General features: G+C 38.9%; 1 protein-coding gene across 1 annotated transcript in view; it reads right to left on the reverse strand.

Moving 5' to 3' along the window:
- The window catches only part of RERE (arginine-glutamic acid dipeptide repeats), a 470759-nt gene that overhangs the window by 398404 nt on the left and 49631 nt on the right, over positions 1 to 22724 (reverse strand). Inside the window, exon 2 of the mRNA XM_042781181.1 lies at positions 683 to 753. Within this exon, the coding sequence (XP_042637115.1) occupies positions 683 to 753 (71 nt within the window). The remainder of the gene's footprint in view (positions 1 to 682; positions 754 to 22724) is intronic.

Genomic DNA, 22724 nt, shown 5'->3' on the forward strand with positions numbered 1-22724 from the left:
AAGAACAAAGTATATTCATTTAAGAATGCTTATTTGTAAAATCTTTATAGATATCCAGGAATCCAAAGCCTAAAGTATGGAAACCACTAGTCCAAAGGCAAGAGATTTCAATACAGGTGATATCAACATTCACGTAACCAGGAAAAATATTTAATGAGAAAGTATAGGAACTATAACCCCCAACCCCAACTTCCTTCCCCTAACCTCCACCCTTGGAAGCCACCAAAAGGTTCAAAATGCACTCAATTCCTGCCAAATTTCCAAGTAAATTACAGTTCTCGTGTGAGAACCAACCTTTGACTTATTTGATATTTTTTTCCTACTCATCATCAATTCCTAAATTTACCTTATTTTAGACACTTAATAGCAGTTGAGAAGAAATGAACTACTTCAGAAATTCAAAAGAAATTTCTGAAATTAGTTGTCAGAAGAGCTATTAAAGGAATACAAACTCCAGAAAGACTGCTTACTATGTAAAGATTATAACAGTAAGTGTTAGCTGAAAGAGCGAAACTAGTGACAGCCTCATTTGAATGCGAAAGCCACGAAGCAGTCCACAGGACACCCAGAACTTGACTGGCTATCAAAGCAACAGTGATGGAGAAACAATAGATAGACAGCCAAAGAACTGGAAAAAGAGAAGGTGCAGAGCAGAACCAACAGCACATTTAAAAATGCTTACCAGTTTGAAGTCTTGAATGCTACAGATGAAATACGGTGTGTTTGGTCTCCGACTCTCGATATACACACAGTCTTTAAAAGAAAAAGAAATTTTAAAACAATGGCATTTACTTTTAAGGGAACAAAGACAGGGCCCATAAACCCACTGAACAAGTAAACAAATGACAAAGCACATACCTTTTTCCAAAGGTGATATTAAACTACAAACAACTAAGCTAAAGGAAAACAGCCCTTCAGTGAGTTGATCACTTTTCTGATAATTTAAAGAACTTGATAAAGTTAAAATTATTTATTTCAGGGTCCCTTGAGGAAGAAGGAGGGAAAAAATCACATCAAATTAGCCATATTCAGTTGAAGAGATTTAGATAAAGAGAATTTATATGCTCAAGATTACACACCAAGGCAAAATCTTGAATATCTTACTCAGATAGAGGCTTATGTGCCCTCACAAAGAGAAATGGCTTTGTCAAGTGCTACACTTCATTGTCGGGAGCTCTGATAGCGTAGTGTCTAAGGCACTTGACTGCTAATCAGAAGGCTGGCAGTTCAAACCCACCAGCCACTCCTCGGAAGGAAGATGGGGCATTCTACTTCCCAGTAGTGATACAGCCACCTCGGAAACCCAAGGTGGCACATAACAACAACAACAACACACTTCACTGTCAGTACTCTGGGAAGAAATAAATGAGATATGCAAGGAAGACTATGTTTGAAGATGCTATTCCAGCGACCTTTCCACCTAAACCAAGAGAAAGAGAACCAATCTAACTTGTGTGGATAACTTGCTATTAAAATATAACCTAAACACATTTTATTTTCTAACTGTTAAGAAAACTAAGGCATTCAATCAGCTAGAATGAAGTAAACCAAATTACATCCTCCTCAGTGAAGAAGATTATTTTCTTAAATTATTCTGACACTACAGTGGTTGAGAGTAATTATTTTTGTTGCTTTCAACAAGTGGCGTCTTAAAGGTTGTTTTTTAAAATGGCCTGTTACAATACATTCTTTTAAAAAAGCAATGATTTTGAGATAAATAGTGGCTGTAATGGGAGGTTAAAAACTGCTCACACTACAACAAAGATTATCATAAAGCTTAGGCCAGGAACATGTGTGTAGTATTTATTCAGAAGTAAAAGCATCCGTGGAAGTCAGTCAACTGTTTCTAGGGAGAGAGTCCATGATGCCCACATTAAAAATGCCATTCACTTTATCCTTCCTCATGATTCTTCAGAATGAGTGCATCTTAGAATAATAATTCAGGTGCTTGAGAACACAGGCAGACTCCTCCACTGCCTTATTTGTCATACACATTAGGAGCCAAAAGGAAGAAAACAGCAAGTTCATTCAATCATTCATCTGGTAAACAATTCGGTTTCGTTCCCACCAGTGGTATTAGCAGATCCACTAAAACAGGTCAGGAAGAAAGCCCTCATTAAAAGGCACTTTCTTCTTCAAGACATCAGCAATTTTTAAGGCCCAAAGTCACCCCAGGGTAATAAATAAATAAATAAATCGGGGGTTGGGAGGTAGGGAAGAGAGAAAAGAAAGAAACTGAAATGCCAACATTTAAGCATTCAGACTTCCCCAAATGATTTCTTTATGCAGGTGCAGGTGCAGACTCAACAACAGAGATTCAATGCCTGAATCCATGTAAAACAGCAGCTCAGGATGAACTACTGGTTGTATTTTCTATCTTCTTCCAGCGTTCCAGGTGCTGAGTAACTCTGCTTCAACATTCCCAAAACCTCCATTTAACATGCTAATCATCTTAGCAAGCAAGAAATACTTACTTTGGCATTCAAGCAAAAACCATAAAAAACCCATTCCCTAGATTAAAATTGTAGCTCAAACTTATACAAATTTGGAATGACCCCAGGTTGTTAAATTCTATGTTCCCACCTCTGCTCTACCGACTACCAGTATTTCAAATCCCTAGATATTTACGTTATTTCCACTCAGCCTGAGCACCAGTCTATAAGCCCTCTTCTTCCTATCACCTCCTATGGAAAGCCATATTTTTAAAAATACGTATTTCATCAAATAACATCATCAGAGCCTAGCTACTACTCATTGACTTCAAAACTAATAGGTCACTTCCTAATTGATGACTTCTTTCTTAAAATATCATCTGACAGAAAGCTTGCTGCTTTCAAGAGTCTGGCCCCACTACACCTCAACCTGCACCAGCCTGCATTCTCCAAAAGAAACACCAACATACCCTAACCCCTCCATGTCAAACTCCCTTTACTCCCTCATTCCACCAACTCCTGATCATACCAGCCTTACAATGAGCTAGTTCCTAAGGCAGGAAGTTCTCATGACTGTTCTGTAACCAAATGACAACGCCTCCCTTCTTTTACAGAAAATTAACAATTGACACATTCCCAGTTTATTCCATTATTATCTGCTGGAAGAAGAAACAAGTTACCAACCACACGGCAGGTGCAACTACTGAAGCCTCCATAGGCTCCCACAGAGCTCTGTGATGGGAGGCCAAAGTCTGCCAGGCACAGCACATAAAAGCTACACAGAGGGGTGTGTTCTGGTTACCTAGCGCCACTCTGACAAAAATATACCATAAATGGGATGCCCTTAACAAACAGGACTTTATTCTCTCATAGTTTGGAGGCTTTAAGTCCAAGTTCAAAGTGCTAGGCTCTAGGGGGCTGTGTGAAAGCCCCTTGACCTTGGGCTTCAGCTTTGCCTTTTACTCCTGGCCCACTGAAGCTAGAGGCATCTCTTCACTTGGGCAGCTGCTAGCTACTGACGCTGACAAACCCAAGGTTGACAAGTGAAAAAGCACAGTTCCGATGTTACCAAACCACATGGCAGGCCATTAATTCAAGTCCGTTGTAAGTCCCATGGTTGGCAGAACATGACAGGCTGCTGCACAACAACATGGCTACATGCAGGGTCCAAGCATGCCACGAACTAGAGACTATCCCCAAGGCTTCTCCTTATATACAGGAAGCAGACCACATCCCAAAGGCAGCTACTCAGCTGCCTGTGGTAGATCCCACCATGGAGCTGATTGCCAGTCTCATCATGGGGAATAACTACCACCAGCTGCCCAGCCAAGTTGACATACAGGTCCAGCCAAATTAACATACAAATTTAACTACCACAGGGTGATACCTGAAATAGGTCATGAAGCCCAAGCCAGAATATGCCAAATAAGCACAGGTTTCCAAGTGTTTGCTTGAAACAAAAGCAGTATGGGGGCAGCTGTGGATGCAGCACAAGGGTTGAGAGGAATGGAGATGCCTGAGGATGGTCAGAAGGTCAGTAGAGAAGTGCTATAGGACCCATACCATGGACATCATGCTTTGGAGGTAGAGTTTGGTATGAGCTGTATGTCGCTAGCCCGAGTTTGATATGTACTTTGATCTCGCTATGTTGTACAGCCCTTCTGGCAGCCTGCCTAGGAGCCCAGGTGCCCGGAGCCCACACCCTGCTAAGCGTTCTGCCTGACCCTGGCCGGCACAGAGGCTCCTGCCCAGGGTCCCAAGTGAACTGTGGAGCCATTACTGCACTACTTCAGGGAGCTGGGTTTTGCCCCAAGCCTGTCTCCCTAAGGCCAGTGTCCTCCCTACTGGTAGGACCAGTTCAGTTTGAAATACATGCTGTTGTGGTTCTCTAGTGCCACCATAACAGAAAATACCACAAGTGGCTGGCTTTCAATAAATAAGGATTTATTATCTTACAATATAGGTGGCTAAAAATCCAAGTTCAAAGTGCCAGCTCTAAGGGCTGGGCAAAGGTCATTCAATCTTGGGCCTCAGCTCTGCCTCTTGCTCCAGGCCCACTGAAGCTGGAGGCTTAACTCAGGCAGCTGCTAGTTGCTGAGGCTGATAAACCCAAGGTCAACAAGCAAAATGACACAATGCAAAGACTAACAGACAACATGGCAGGCCACTGTTTTAAGTCCAAGAATAATCCCAAGATCAGTAGACAACATGGCAGACTGCTGAATAGAGAGTAAGCTAAACTCAGGACCCAAGCATGCCAAAAAGCTCAGAGACCTTTCTCAAAGCTTCCTCTTATATACTGGAAACAGACCACATTCCTAAGGCAGCAACTCAGCTGTACACAGCAGATTCCACCATGGAGCTGATTACCAGACTCAATATGGGGAATCCAATCCAGCTGCCCAGCCACTCAAAACCAGGCCCACCTCAGCTGACACATAACATTAACTACCATACATGCCTATCTTCACCTAAGGGAGGCTCAGAAGGGGCAAGCTCAGTCCTGGGAATGAAGTGTCTCCATTGGAGGGAACACAGACAAATACTGAAAATACAGCCTCATGTGGATGTGGAAACTGGATCCAAAACACACATCCAGAAAGCCCATATTAGAAACCAGGCACAGACAAAAAGAGAGGCCAGGGAGCCAGACAGGGTGGTCAGAAAGAAGAGTGTGGAGTAGTTCCTGAGACTGGAGTGGGAGGAAGGTTTTATATTATCACTTAGGCTTCTTTATTTATTATTATTTGTTTATTAAAATAAACATCATTGAGTTGATTCTGACTCATGGTGACCCCCATGTGTATCAGAGTAGAACTGTGTTCCATACTGTTTTCAATGACTAATCTTTAAAGTAGATCACCAGGCCTTTCTTCAGAGGCAACACTGGGTAGATTCCAAGTGCCATTCTTTTGCTTAGTAGCTTAACTATTAGTGCCACCCAGACGCCCACATACTCCTGAGTGGCAACTCTGTGTGCAGTCAGATGGTCTGCTTGGTCCACATTACTAACAATCTGAGGTGGCAAATTATGAGGTTTCCTGAGCACAGAGAAACTTCCTGACTAATGTACTCCCTGCACCCACCAAAGGCAGCTGTCTGGCAACAGAGTTTGGTAAAACAAGACTAAACTGAATTAAATGACAGATGCTTAGTGAGGACTATGAACAACTTTGTTCTTTTTACACAAAGGAAAGCTTTCTATATACTTTTCATAATCAAGAGAATCATTATTACTGCTAACCCTCTTAACTCTGAGACAAAGCCGCTATTAAATTGTGTACTTAAAAAAAAAAAAAAACAACCTTACCCCAAAGAGGAGAATCTATGTTATTTCATTTCTTATTGCAAAGTTACATTACAGAAAATGATTGCCTATAAATATATAAGGATGTATGTAACTCTGTTAGAGAAATGAGGAAGGGAAGATGCTGTTATGACAAGGACAGCCATTACATCCATTTGCCTAAACACTACTCAGAGGTCTTAAGAGAAAGCTGCCTTGCACATCTGGCCTGAGGAATGCTGCCATAAAATATAACACACATTGAGAGAGGAGATCCTCAAATCTTAAGTATGGAATTGCAACATATACCCATTAGTGTCTTACCATTAGATAAAAAGCTATTTTTCTGTCTGTTTGTCTAAGAAGTTACCATGGAAACCCAAATTGAAACAAAGTTCTCAAAGAACTGAGCAACACTGATGGGATCCAGTAAATGCATTAAAAGCTATGAATTAATATATGAAATTCCAATACACAAGCTAGTAATTTGTAAAACTGGTCACTGAACCAAATGATTTCTATTACTACTTCAAAACTTATACTTGAAAAACTCAGATAAGCTCACTGCAAAATGAAGTGACAAAATGTAGAATTCTTTTACCATAGTCATAAAACACAAAATGATAAAATTTCAGTAATATGAATTTAAATTTTCCAACTTGCAATAGGAATGGAAAAAAAAAATCACTGTTCTGATCTGACTTTTCTAAATCATTTTTTTAAAAAAAAGAATGTAAAGTAATTTAGAGTCAAAATTTTCTTTATAATTTTCCCACTAAAATTAGGGTGATCCAACTAGAAGAGAACACATTCTAGGAAACAATGGAACTGAAGTCTCACAGGAAAAAAATAAGATTTTAATACTCTTAATGATTTTCACAACAAGATTAAATCAAGGCCAAATACTGCATTAGAAGCATTTCCCCCTTGTCTCATGAATTAAACAGCTAATGACAAAAATATTTTACACAAATTTTTATAGTTAGCTCAAAACTTAAGTGGCTTATTTAGAAAGAGAGAGATGAGGACGAGGCAAAAGCAATGTTAAAACTTCAGTTGGAATACATGCCCACCAATTGTTTAAAGCCAAAATTATTTGCCAAGATCTTGAAGCAATTTATGAGTACATGGATTGTCTGAAGCTGGCTATAAAGCTGCTTTTGTCAGTTGGATCAATGATCCTTATCCTAAAAACCCTTATGGCCACCAGGAACACTACTGACATTTAAAAAAAAAGAAAAAGAAAAAGCCAGCAGTTCTCAAAGAACTGAGCAATGCTGATGGGATCCATTAAACGCATAATGCACATTTTTAAAATTACCCATATGAAAACACATACTTACCAGATTGAGCAAACAACTGCTGCAGGGCAAATACATATACTTTTAATCTTAAAATCAGAACGCCTGAAATGGACCAGAAAAATGAATGAGGCTATTACTATTGATATCAATTATTCTAAACAACACTTGAAAACTCATTCTTTTCTTTACTAGGGTATCTGGGAATGAAATCATAGGTCTAGGCTGAGACTGTTTCTCTAACATCTAGCCCCTGACTGGGAACTGGACACACAATTAACTGACCAGAAATCCTCGTGGACAGGAAGCAATAAAATCCGTGATTTGTGCAATGATACTGAACATTAGTATTTCTGGCTATTTCTCACAATCTCAACACAGCTTTGTGTCTGTGAATCTACTGTGCCATGTGCAAACAGCAAAGCATTTCTTAGTAAGTTGGGGAAGGAAGCCACCCAAAATGTAAAGGCAAATTCTCAAAGCAAAGAAAGTCTTCCCTGCATTTTCAACCCACAAAGCCCCTGTCAGCAACCTCCCAGCACACAGTGGACACTCTCTCACCTACTCATTTACAAGCAGCCCTAGGAGCCCAGACCGGGCAGCATTTCATTCTGTTGTACAAATAGTCACTAGGAGTTGGATCCAAATCGATGGCACCTTACAACTATTGGGAGCCCAGACCAAAAGCTGTGGGCACAACATGCAGGTAATGCTCAGCCCCTTAAAGAATTTCCTCTCCTCTACCTAATGGCCTTTGCAATACCTTCCCAACCCTTCACATAGCAGGGCAGTAACACTCTAATATAATCTCTAATACAAAACCCTCTACTTAGGAAAAGCACAGATGAACAAACTTGCTCACAAGTAAATTTCCAGGAGACACACAGCTGGGGGAGGCACAGCAGCGAATACAGGAAGCTGTCCCTTAGGACCCCTGTGCATGCACCTTTCTTTCTCTCACACAGGATTCTCCACCCCTGATACTCTGAACATTCAATGAGATAAAAGTAGGTTCGTCTGATCTTGCAGAATAGAAACTCCACAAGACTCTATCTACTTCATGAGGACGATCTGAATTTCTGACACAAAGAAAGGTTGTGTATGCCCATGTGTACACATGCTGTGAACAGCACTGAACTGTGATACCTAAATACCAATGCAGAGACACTGGCATTCCCCTGGCCTCTAATCAGTCTTCTCACTGCCAGTCGGCCGGCCTGTAAAACAGTCAAGCCCATCACCGCCCCCACCTCTATAAACAGCATGCTATACTCTGCATAGGAGGTCTGGTGGTACATTCGCCTACTAATCAAAAGGTCAGGGTTTGAAACCACCAGCTGTTCCTCAGGAGAAGGATGAGGCAGTCTGCTTCAACTTACAGCCGTGGAAAACCTATGGGACAGGTCTACTCTGTCCTATAGAGACCCTATAGAAGACTCTATAGGGTCTCTCTGAGTCGCAGTCAACTCAATGGCAATGGTTTGTTATATTCTGTGTGGTAAGCACTCAAAAATTCCATGAGGAAGCTTGAATGAAGAAATCATAAAAACAGAAGTTACATAAGATCTAGCATGAAAGCAACAAAATATATACTATTTTCTAATAAATACTTCTCGAAGAAGTAACTCAGCTGCAGGACAGCCTTTTAGCTTTGTGCTAGATTCTTTTGTGGGGAGGGGATACTCAAAGTTTCAGAATAGTGGAGAACTTAAAAGAAAAACAAACAAAAATGGGAAAACAGAACCTCAGTAAGTGAAAACTTCTCAGTCCTTACTCTTGTCCTATCTGTAAAAGCCTATGCTGGGCCCTCAAAACTCACCAAAATTGATGGATAACATCATTTTAAAGACAATAAACTCTGGGGAAAAGATCTCAGGTACCATATATATATACGTGGTTCCTTTTAAATTCCATGTACTCAAATGCCTACAGATTGCCAACTAGGGCTTATATGGGACTATCTTTTATCTAAAAAAGAAAACACTGTAAGCCTTCTAGCAAACATTTATCTATTGCTAACTAGTACTAGTACCAGTACCAGTTGCTATTGAGTTGACTCTGACTCATGGTGACCCCATCCATGTGTGTCAGGGTAGAACTACGCTATACAGTTTTCAATAGTTAATTTTTCAGAAGTAGATGGTCAGGTATTGGTGGTCAGTAGATTGTCAGAGGCACCCTGGGTGGATTCAAACGTCCAACCTTTCAGTTAGTAACCAAGTACACTAACCATTTGTACCACCCAGGGACTCCTCACTGCTAACAGAGAAATATAAATTAAGAATAATACCAAGATGAGGGCGGCAATGAAGAAAAAAGGTCACAGCAAACCGAAAAAGGTTTAAATTTCCCTTATTTTTCTTTTCTCCTCTAGAGGTTAAGAAATCTTCCAATGCATAAAATTTAACAACTATGATCTAAGATAATTATCTTTCTAGCTTTAAGAAGTAATGCTGCTATTTTGGAATAATAGTTACGGCATGACCCTCCTTCCCAAATCAGTCATATGTTACATGTACTTGAGAACTCTGTAAAATAAGAAAAAGCAAGATCATCCTGCCAGCAGCAGAGATTTTATTAGTTATGCTGACATGATAAATATTAGCCATGGTTTGACATTACATTACTCAAACAAAGATCATTTTAAAGCACTCTCATCACTGAATTTTATTCTGAAGATATTCCAAAACCAGCCCCCCTGGTTAACCACACTGAATTCCTATTATGAAAAAGATTCTAGCTAGCTTAACACCTAAACCCCAGTTAAGAGATCTGAATCTCTCTTATGGATTATAATTTCTGTGTTTTGTGTAGCACTTGTGTGCCATGAGAGAATGAAATTAATCAAGGGACAAGGGGATCTATTTTAAAAATCAGTGACAGTCATCCACCCCTTAGATGCTAAGCACCTCGTGGCATGAGGGAAAAATATTTGGAAACTGCTCTCAGTAATCCTCCTCCCTTGCTGCTGTACTATACTTACCTTTCTAAAGCTTAAATAGGTGGATAAGCACCACACTCCCATTTCAGTGAATCCAACCTACAGAAAAAAGTTTTGCTATAAAATCCTAATTGGGTAGAGGATGACTGCTAATGAAAATGCTGACAGAACCTTAACTCAAAGATTATAACTGGAAGATGGCTGAAATAATGTACATTAAGGAAACCAACACAGAGAGTCCTAACACATCTAAGAACACTATGCTCAGTCTTCACAGGAAAAAATAATCAGTGACAGGTAGGCTGGTGTGAAGATTCTTCTCTCACCACATGGCTGACAACAAACAAATTGCTAGTCTGATCTTCTGGTGTCACATCCTGCAGAGCAGATTTCAAGCAACACTGCTTGCTCCTTTTCAGAAAACAATATACTGGAAGCCTGCGTTTTACAATAAATGCTTCAACCAATTTATAGTGCTCACTTGAAATACACAAGAGTATTCACAATGCCTGGGCTATAATTCTTATTTGGCAAATGATTTTTATTATAAACTGGTATCATAGTGAATCCATTTCCTTTACGAGTTTTCTGTTACTGTTTAATGGACTGTCAGTATAATTTAGATTTCATCTATTTAAACTCATTCAAGCCTAGCTCCAGGTTGTATAGTAAATGGAACGTATTTCTATTCAACAAAATTAATGACAGTTAATTGTAGTGTGCAGTTCTCAATTTTGCAAAAGCAAATGTTCAACAGTTCAAGTATCAAGCTAAAAATGTCCCATATCAATTATTTTTTTTTATACCTTACAGGCATCCACATTCTTCCTTATAAGGCTAGTATAGATATCCATTTAATAATCCTCTTCTTTCAAAAGGAGCTCTGATGGCCAGTGGTGAAAGCATTGTTTTGCTAACCAAAAGATCGGCAGTTTGAACCCACCAGCAGCTCCCCGGAAAAAGATGAGGCAGTCTGCTTCCATAAAGATTTACATCCTTGGGAACACTACAGGATTGCTACAAGTTGAAATTGTCTTGATGGTAGTGGGTTTAGCTGTGGTTTTTTTATTTGTTTCTTTCAAATATTCATCACTAACTTTTCAGAAAGAGTTACTTCTAAAATAATAACCCCAGGTTGGCAAAATTATGTATGTATATCCCTCAACTAATAATGGGGTTCCATTCCAACAACTCCATTGTAAGTCAGTGTGACGTAAGTCCAATACCTCTCTTTTTTTGGTTGTTTTCATTATTATTGTCTTTATTATCAGTATCTTTATAAATCCGATTTTTGTCTTTCAGAGTTGGAAACATATATAGATATATAAAAATTACAGATATATTTTAATATACATGCATGTATAAAAAAATACACAAATCACTTTTTAAAAACTGATGGTCATATGTGTGGTTAATTGTAACACAAATAGCTGGTAAGTTGGGGACTACCTGTTTCTATGCGTGTGTGAAGAGAAAGACACAGACACAGACATACACACACACACAGGGGCAGATAAATGGATGGAGGAAATGGGGGCGGGGAGCATGCACACAGTCTGGTGGCAGAGTGCCTAAGGCATATGACTGCTAACCAGAAGGCTGGCAGTTCAAACCCACCAGCCACTCCTCCAAAGGAAGACTGGGCAATCTACTTCCATAGTGATACCACCTCAGAAACCAAAGCAGGGGTCGCTATGAGTCGGATTTGACTCGACTGCAGTTGAGTTTGGTTTTTTGGTGTGTGTGTGTGTGTGTGTGTGTGTGTGTGAAGTCCTTTTAAACTCACTAATGGATAATTTTCTTACATATTTGAAATTAGTCACAATGTCATTATTAAGTAAAATTTTTAGAGTAGAGTGTACTTAGGAGCTCTGGTAGTGTAGTGCCTAAGGCACATGACTGCTAACCAGAAGGCTGGCGGTTCATATCCATCAGCCACTCCTCAGAAGGAAGGTTGGGCAATCTACTTCAATAGTGATACCGCTTTGGAAACCCAAGGAGGGGTCGCTATGAGTCGGGTCTGACTCGACGGCACATAACAACAACAGAATGTACTTACACCATGTGGATTTAGAGATACAATATGGCACACGTTAGTATATTGGAAAAAATTACTTCTGAGATTGATACCTTATTTAACAGAAATCTACTTATCAGTTTTATTTACCAGACAACAGGACAATTCCATAGTAATTTTTCTTCTTGAGTGATTAGTCTTTCACTTAAGCATCCACATAGCTGTGTGAAAGATGTTTAAAGGAGAAAAAGACAGGCATGTAAAGAAGCATCTTAAAAGATGCTTACCAAATCAAGATCCAAATAATTACTTTAATAGGTAAGCAGCCATAATTTCTTGCCCTGAAACTATAACCATCAAGCTCATCGTCTGACAGGTTGAAGTTCACATAAATCGTACTGGAATATAAGTAAAGGAAAAGCACAAGATACTCCTTTCATTCCTTCTTTAAGTTTGAGCACTCCACATCTGCTAATAAGCTAATTTCTGATTTTCCTAAAGCACACTCCAATCATGCCCCATACCCCTTTCCACATGCTGTTTCCCTCCCTGCTAGAGATGGAATCTTAACTTGGACCTACCAAAATCCCATCCAAACTCCAGGACAGAAATCAAGCTTTCCATACCCTTCCTGTAGTTTCCATAATGCCAATGACTTTCCAACTGTCCCAATTCAGTTGGTATTTGCTCATTCATTGCCCATTACTCACATGTAACTTTACTCTAGTTTAATTTCTCCCATAAAATGAGGGACCAAGGACTAGAATCCTGTCCATTGACACCTTGCCCCACCCAAACACCTTCCACAAAGTAACAAAAACACCTTCTACAAAGCTACAAAGAAGCCTAAATTCTTTTGTTATTGGCTAATTGATAAAGCACTACTAATACTGTAGGTGACATCTAACATACCCCATTAAACTCTACTAGCATGCTCAAAGTCTATTACCATTTCAGTGGGCTTCAAATTTAATCATTTGCTTTAATTTATATAAGTTTCTAACAGCAAATGAAATCTATTCCGGCTCTTGCATTCTACTCATATCTCCTTCTTTTCTCTCTTAAACCACTGCTGTTTTTCATTTGAACTACTGTTGTTATTGCTATTTGGTCAGGTGTTCCTTTTTTAATGGCAATCATAGGCTAAATGTATTTTAAGAATAATTTAGAGCCATCAAGTCATTTTCACATGCTTGAATAAATACGGAAACATCGTATTTTCCACTAAAGATTTTCAGCCCACTGTGAATTATAAGGCAGACTGGTGGCATAGTGCTTAAGTGCTTTGTACCTTGGAAAAATCACTGCTCACCAGAAGGCTGGTAGTTCAAACCCACTAGCCACTTCTCGGAAGGAAGGTTGGGCAATGTACTTCCATAGTGATACCACCTCAGAAACCCAAGGAAGGGTTACTATGAGTCAGATCTGACTCGATAACAGTAAGTTTGGCTTTGGGTGAATTATAAATCTCATTTTCTTAGTATTTAAAATAATAATTTAAAAAATTCCAGCTACACAATGATTTCCAATTATCTCTTTAGGATTCTACAATGTAGTAATTTTGCTTCATAACATATACATATCACTCAGGCTAGAAAGTATTCCATGGGCTGGAGAAGGGGGGAGTGGTAGTGATTCTTATCTTGTAATCTGTCATCCACCTGTCACTTTCATAATCAAAATCAGCACAGATCTCAGCAAGGTAGTAGTATTTAAAGTATTTAAGTGTCTCTTGTTTCCTAAAATGAGATGAGTGGTTTCATTCATTGTTTGGGCCATAAGAGGCTTTGGATGCTTTCCATCTGAAACTGTTCTCAACATACTTCAACAAATGAGTGCAGCTGCTCTGGGCCAATATAATACGTAATGAGAGTTTTGCTTTAATATGCTTCTTTTGTAATTTGTACCTTGGAAAAATCATGTTGAACATCTGCTTAGACAAAATGAATCACAACTCTGGGGGAAAAAAACTAAGACTTCTCTGTTTTGAACAAAGTGGAAAATAGGCAAGTCTTGTCAAGATTACATTAAAGATGAAAAATTAAGGTAAACATATTCTATAAGGAACAAACTCATAAATATATAAACCATCCATACACAGACTTATTAGACACCATTACCCTATGTGCCAGCTAAGTGCAGGAGATACTATGGGGAATAAAAACACGGCCCTTCCCTTAACAAGTTCACAGCCTAAAAGCTAGACATGGAAACAAATAAGTATGTCTTCAATCATTTTAATTGTACTGCAACATACACTGCTGGCTGAGCCTAATATTCATTCATTCTTCTGTTTTTCCTTAATATCAGAACATCTGATGTATGGCTGGGCACACAGCCCCTCAGGATAAATACCACATTTCCCAAATCCCTTGAAGCCGGTTTGGTCATGTGACTATGTTTTGGACCTGGAATATAAGCAGGGTCACTATGAGTCAGTATCGACCTGACAAAACACAACAACAGTATTTCAAAACCCTCAGTGACACAAACAGTTCACTCTCAGCTAGCAGCCAAAAGGTGGGCAGTTTGAACCCACTCGGCAGCGCCACAGAAGGTCTGGTGATCTGCTTCTGTAAGGACTAAAGCCAAGAAAACCCTACAAAGCTCAGGTTTACCCAGTAACACATGGGATCACCATTAAGTCAAAATCAACTTGGCAGTAACTGGTTTGGATTTTTCGGTTTACATTATTTCAGGAGTCCTTGGTTGTTAATCAAAAGGTCGGCAGTTCAAGTTCACCCAGAGATGCCTTGGCAGAAAGGCCTGGTGATCAATTTCTGACAAAAAAATTAGCCATTAATAATCCTATGGACCACACTTGAGGTTCCCATGAATCAGAATCAACTCCATAGCAACTCATTTCTTTTTTTAAAATACCATTTCAACTTTTAGAAACTAAATGCTTAAAAAGAAACTTTCTGCCCCTTTTACTGTCCTCCTGCTGGCCTGAAGGCAAATATGTAACACTGGAGGTAGAACATTAAATGAACTGTAATATGACAACAAGTTGTTGTTGTTCTTAAGTGCCGTCGAGTTGTTTCCGACTCATAGCGACCCCATGCACAGCAGAACGAAACACTGCCCGATCCCGCACCAGACCCACAATCCCTGCTATACTTGAGCCCATCATCGCAGCCACCGTATCAATCCATCTCGTTGAAGGCCTCCCCCTCTTTCGTCGACCTTCCACCCTACCAAGCATGACATCCTTCTCCAGGGAATGGTCCCTTCTTACAACACGACCAAAATAGGTGAGACGAAGTCTGGCCATTCTTGCTTCCAAGGAGCATTCTGGCTGCACTTCCTCCAGGATAGATCTGTTAGTTCTTTTAGCAGTCCATGGTACTTTCAGCATTCTCCGCCAGCACCACAACTCAAAAGCATCAACTCTTCTTCGGTCTTCCTTATTCACTGTCCAGCTCTCACATGCACACCAGGTGATTGGAAATATCATGGCTTGTGTCAGGCGCACCTTAGTCCTCAATGAGATATCCTTGCTCCTCAGCACTTGAAACAGTTCCTTCGCAGTTGACTTTCCCAATGCTACACATCGTATGACAACAAGAGTAGAGGCCATACACAACAGACCAGCAAAACCTCTTACTATACTAAAGCACTAGGCCAAGAATTCTCAACTCCTGAATTGCCATTCAGCATTTTTGGCTACTATATTCAAATATCTTTAAATTATTTCCAATTGAGCAAAATATTAAAATACGTAGCATGAACAGGATGATAATCAGAACACGTGGCATTCAGAACAGATCCCTAGTAAGTGCATTTAAATAAACATATATAGATTTTTTTTTTCTGGGAGTGTTGTTGTTGTTATGTGCCGTTGAGTCAGACCCAACTCTTACAGTGACCCCTCCTTGGGTTGCAGAGGGAGTATCACTACGGAAGTAGATTGCCCAACCTTCCTTCTGAGGAGTGGCTGGTGGATTTGAACCGCCAGCCTTCTGGTTAGCAGTCACATGCCTTAGGCACTATGCTACCAGAGCTTTTATAGATAGATAGATAGATATCTCCAAGAGATCTTGAACCTTGAACTCACTCTGGTGGTGCAGTGCCTAAGACATGTCACTGCTAACCAGAAAACAAAAGGCTGGCAGTTCAAACCCACCAGCCACTCCTCCACTGGGCAATCTACCTCCGTAGTGATACCATCTCGGAAACCCAATGAGGGGTCACTATGAGTCAGGATTGACTGACTCCACAGCAGTGAGTTTGGGTTTTTTTTTTTTTTTTTTAAAGAGCTCTAGATTTAGAATGACTAAAATAGCTTGATTAGATAGGCTAAAAATTATTTTCTAAGGAAGGACGGTTGGGCATTCCTACTTCCGTAGTGATACTGCCTCGGAAACCCAAGAAGGGGTCGCTATGAGTCGGGGCCGACTTGATGACAAATAACAACAACAACAAGATCAAGAAGCAATTTCTAGAGGTAGATGGAAATAAGGGAAAGCAAAGTTCCCAACTTCCTCTCTGAAGACACTTTTCACAGATAAGCCAACTTCCTAGCATGACCCCACCAAAGGTTTCACAAGTGGAAAAAAGGGACATTAATTTCTCCTCCTGCAAACTGGCAGGCATTTTGCATGGGGTGTAGGTTGCCAGTATCCATTGGCACCACTCAGACTCCCCTTTCTTTGCACTCTTCTGTTTGGGTTGATCTCAGGACTTGAAAGGGGATGTGCGGCAGCTCCTCCGACAAAAATATAAGGACCAGAGTGATAACCAAATTTTCTGGAACATTACACTTACAAAAGTAAAAGCTGACCAGAATTCATAATGTATTAAGTTCTCAGAAAATACTCCATATTCTACTTCACACTGGAAAGAAGATATTCTCCATACTGTCGCAGCTTTATCTCCTCCTTTCCATGCCATTAACCTGTGGATCAAAATCATCAAGTACACAAATGTATCTCATCTGTTCAAGAAGATGAAGATTTACCATTCAAAGATGATGTAAAGTCTCATATTCTACGTAGACAATGCTTTTCCAATTTCAAAACCACAAATTCAATCACCTATAGGGGCCAAAGTCCTTAAGTACACAAAGGGCTAGTTAGAAAGAACTGTAATGGCAATGCATTAAAAAAAAAAAAAGAATCTCTAAAAGTCAAAGACATATCCTTTAACTTAGTAATTCCAATCTTAAAGAATGTGATCGAAAATGAATCTATCTTTATCGCTGTTGTTTATAATGGAGAATATATGAAACAGTCTTAAGTTTAACAATATAGAACTAGTTGAATTTAAACACATAAAATGAAATACACTGAATTACAAAGAAAACAAAATGTACTAAAATCCTCACAACAATATGAGAGAAAACAAATTTGTAATACAATGTATGTGTTTCTTTACTGATTCATTAATGGCACAGCAATAAGTTTTGTAATAAGCCTGTGTTAAAAGGCATATTACAAAACTGTGAACAACGTAATTCCATAAACATTGACTAAGTGACCACACAACAAACTATTAACAGTAGTTTAGTAATTTTAATTGTTAACTTTTGCTCAATTTTTTATTTTTTCCCTAATAATGTATTGTTTATCAAAAAGAAAGAAAAAACAGGAGTTAATTCATGGGGAAGAAACGAAAGAAAGGACTATAGCCAAAACTATATACAGCATGAATGTACCCAACAGGGCAAAGGCAAAAAGCAGCAGGCGAATTCAGAGGAGAGAACATAAAAATGGAAGTCTTCTAATTATTACAGAAGTCAAATTGCAGAAACAAAACTGAAAAGGGGCTTGGAAATCCAATGAAGATGTATCAGATGCCACAGCACTCATAATCATAACAGCTGGAAAATAACCGAAGTCAAACATACGACAAAACTGATGGTCTCTAGAAACAACTAGCCTCTACAAATCATGACCTGAATGCTAAATGCAATTTTAAAAAAGACTGCACTCCAAAATGCCAAGTATCTACTTTTTTCATAGTTGCTGCAGACTTCAAAATCATTCTAGTTTATGACCCTGAAAGATAGCTCACAGTCATTCTCCCTCAAAATATTTTCCAGCCGAAACACAAAGCAAACAAAGTCAGCTCACCATTGTCTAGCTTGTACAGTAAGGTATAAACCTCCTACTCAGGAAGAAGCATCATCTCCCCAGGTCTGAGTGCTGCAAAGTAATTCTGAAATACAACTTCAAAACCGTAAGTGTACTTTGCAGGAGGAAACAGTGGTCATTAAATCACTCCCCTTTCCCCATTTTAATTGTTCCTGACAAAGTAAAAACACAACATACCAAGTGAGAAGTTTTGTGGTTATTTCTATCCCCTCCACTAAAGAGGAAAAATTATAATTATGTAAAATATTATTAACATTCATAACATTATTTGCTAATTGTACAGCACCATGTATTGCAATGTCAGTGCAATGGGACATTCAGGGCAAGTGAAGTGTGAAAACTAAATACTACCTTACAATAATGACATTCTATCTTGGGGCCAATAGTTATTAAAAAAAAAAAAAAAAACTTTAATAACAGAGCACACACTAAAATGTTAATGTAAAAGTTGAGAATAATGAAAAGCAATATATTCAAATAATATTAAAAATCTGCATTACACACTCATTTCATCTTCCCCATTTTGAAAGGGCTTATAGCCATAATCAAACCAAACAAAAAATTTTTTTCACTATACCAATTTCTATGAATCAGTCTATAGTAAAACACATGAACACTCCATCTGTTAGACATCAACATCTGCCCAGCATACAAAGAAAGCCAGACAATGCCTGCAGCCTTCAAGGGACTATAAAACAACTGTATTGCTGCATTCTACAGTTCAGTTTATGCATTTTACACATTACAGTAAGGGATCACACTGGACATTACTGAAAAGGCATTCCTTGCAAAAGCAACTGCATATAATGACTGGTGAAATTTAGAAATAAGACTGAGAAAACAAATTTATAAGAGTAAAATGAGTGAAAAAATGTGGCCTGTCTTGAATGTAACATACTTTGTTGCCTGATTAGATTGGGCACATTTTTAGTGGAGAAATAACAGAAGAATTAAAGGTACTGGATATTTAATGCATATATGATGATAAGTAGTCTTCACATAAGAATTTAATAGACTTGGTAGAGTGATTTTAGAAGTTATTCATTTTCAGACATTTTAAGGGTTAACTTAAAAAAATCAAGTAACCTACTTATGTTTTATTGTACTTGAAACATCCATTGCAAAATTTATACTAACACAAACACATGAAGGAGTAAAACCATGTCCAATAGTTAGGGTATTCAGATTTACGTAAAGCAAATTCATGCAGCAGTACTTAAACATTTAAAAACAAAAAAAAAGGAGGAAGGAATTGAAAAGATATCACTCTCACACACATACATTGTTAAAGTAATTCATCAAATAAAGCAAACTGTTCCATCTTTAAATACCCAGACAGTGTTTTAATTTTGGCAAGTCTGGTTTCTCAGCTGGTGAAGCTGTCAGAATAAACAGAAGGCAATATCTGGAAAAAAGACAAACACATGGGTCAATGTCGAATACAAGCCAATCTCAGTTAAGAACAGAGCCAACTTCCTGCATTTCAATTTAAATGATGTTATCCCACTGAAATACCAAAACACTTCAAGTCAAAATTGTTTCCTTTTAAAAACAGCTTTTTATAAAACTGATAGAGTATAACAGATTAAGCAACTCTTACAGCAATTTCCACAGCTACTATAAAGCAAGTCATCGATGTATAATTATAATAAAGGGAACATCTAACAATTAATTGAGCCAGCAAAAGCTAAACCTCCAGAGCTTAGGAGTGCAGGCGCTTGCTCACTAAGCAAAAGGACAGAGGATTTTAACCTACCTGCAGGAAATCTCAGTCCAATTAGACTCTAGGTAAATATAAATCGTTTTCTACTGTGTTTGGGCTCTATATGTCAGTTCACCAAACTGAGGTTAGTATCCAGTTTGCAGATTCAAACAAAAGAACCCCTGCCCCTTTGCTGTCTCTCCCTATGCAACTATATTAATGCAGTCAGTACCTCCAGACTCCTCTAAAGGCTGTGGGCTTGCTTTACAACCAACCAACAAACGACTCACATATCACACAACTGTGACATAACAGACATCTTCTGAAGATAATCTTGGTTAATGTCTGCTTATAGCAGTGACAACTAATTCACTTTCTTTCCCCATTCAATCTCTATTCAGATTGTATGTACAGGATATGTACTCTCTTTCAATGACAAAACAAATAAACACACAGGGTTTCAAAGGGGCATCATTTGGGATGGCAACTGCTTCACAGGAATATATTCTCCACTGGCAAGCTCTTTAAGAAAAATTTATACGGAATTAATTGTTGTTGTTGTTGTTGTGTGCCGTCGAGTCAGCCCTGACTCATAGCGACCCCTCCTTGGGTTTCCGAGGCAGTATCACTACGGAAGTAGGATTGCCCAACCTACGGAATTAATTAGGGGTGGGAAAAACAAACAAACAAACAAACCACCTTATTTAAAAGGCATCATTCCACACGTGATGGAACTTAGGGGGAAGGAGAAAAAACTACAGCTTAATAAAATTAAATACAATGCAATCATCTAAAACAATTTTTTATTTTTAGTTTTACTAGACAGCGCAAGGACATCATATTTTAAAAATCAACATAAAATACTAGGTGATGAAAGAATTAATGACTACAAGAGCAGGCTGAACTAGAGGTTAAGGAAGACTTCATAAAAGAAAAACTACAAGTCAGATCTTGAAGGGATACAATGATTCAATCAGGCAGAAAAGCAGAGATGGGGCTGTCAACCACTTGGAAAGGGATCAGTTAGGAGATCCTCGATATAATGGGAGAAAAATGTGGAATAGAACTTAAAATCATAAAAAAAAAGACCAGGCTGACTGGTCTGATAGAGCCTGGTGATACCCCCAGGACTATGGCCCCTAGTCACCCTTTGGTTCTGGAACTGAATTCGTTCCCGTGGCTTCCAGCCTAATAACAGACAGGTGTGTAAGATCAATGTTTATACCAGATAGGTGCACTCCTTAGAACAATCAACCATAGGAGATCAGAAGGGCAGCATTTGCACAGGGCAATATCTCAGAGGGCAGGAACCCATAGGAAAGAAGGACATAGGGAAAAGGTAACCACAGGGATGAAGTGGGAAGACAACTGTCACCACATTATGAGGATTGCAATCAGTATCATGAAACAAAATGTGTATGAACTGTTGCATGGAAAGTGAATTTGTTCTGTAAACTTTCACACAAATCACAATTAAAAAATACACACACACACATATACATACATACATAGGAGCTCTGGTAGCATAGTGCCTAAGGCATTTGACTGCTAACCAGAAGGCTGTCGGTTCAAACCCACCAGCCACGCCTCAGAAGGAAGGGTGGGCAATCTACTTCTGTAGTGATACTGCCTCGGAAACCCAAGGAGGGGTCGCTATGTGTCAGATCTCACTCAATGGCACGTAACAACAACAACATACATATACTATATATATATAAGAAAGGTAGGGATAGAGCATCTTAAATGAGATAAAGCCACAGGCAGAGAGACAAGAAACCCACAGAGCAAGGGCTGGCAAACTACCTAACCAGATGCCTGTTTTGGTAAGGCCCACAAGGAAAGGATTTTTTTACATGTTTCAATGGTTGAAAAAAATTAAAATAATAATATTTCTTGACACACGAAAATTACTTGAAATTCCAATACAGTAATAAAGTTTTATTACAACATACTCATTTGTTTACCTATTATATATTGTTGCTTTCATGCTACTACCCCAGAGCTGAGAAGTTGCAACAGACTGTATGGCCTGCAGAGACAAAAAATATTTACTATCTGGCCCTTTACAGAGTTTCCTGATCATTGCTCTAGAGGTGTTCCCTAAACCAAGTAAAGCAGCTCAACTGATGATGTAAATTTTATATAGTAGAAGAAACAATTTAAAGGGCTTCACCTGATAATGACATAGGCTGTGGGAATTCATTTCCTAATTTCCCATTATTTCTAGCTAAAGGCTGACAAACCACCTCTTTATATACTGCTCAAGTATATAAACAGACTAGAAGGAAGAGGCCAACCACTTCTCAAAGAACTGGCCAGTGAAAACCTTATGAATAGCAGAGAAACACTGTTTGATACATTACTGCGCAACTTATGAATAGTCCAGAAACACTGTCCAATACAGAGGAGGAGGATGAGTCACTTAGGTTAGAAGGCTCTCAAAATAGGACTGGGAAAGACCTGCATCATCAGAGGAAAACCAGCCTTACTCATACGGATAAGGTAAAGCATTCGAGACTGTCATTTGCTGACGTGGCACCACTCAAATTGAGGAGAAACAGTTGCAAACAACCATTAATAATCAGAACATGGAATGTACGAAGTATGAATCTAGGAAAACTGGAAATTGTCAAAAATGAAATGGAACTCATAAAGATTGATATCCTAGGCATTAGTGAGCTGAAATGGACTGGTTTTGGGCATTTTGAATCAGACAACCATATGATCTACTATGCTGGGAATAACAAATTGAAGAGGATGGCATGGCATTCATCATCACAAAGGATATTTCAAGATCAGTCCTGAAGTACAATGCTGTCAGTCATAGGATAACACCCACAAGGAAGACCCGTTAATTAACAGTACTATTATTCAAATTTATGCACCAACCACCTAAGCCAAAGTTGAGGAAATTGAAGATTTTTATCAACTTCTGCAGTCTGAAATTGAC

The sequence above is a fragment of the Orycteropus afer genome, unplaced genomic scaffold (assembly GCF_000298275.1).
Source record: "Orycteropus afer afer isolate SDZICR_OR568_19922 unplaced genomic scaffold, OryAfe1.0 scaffold00094, whole genome shotgun sequence".
Lineage (NCBI taxonomy): Eukaryota > Metazoa > Chordata > Mammalia > Tubulidentata > Orycteropodidae > Orycteropus > Orycteropus afer.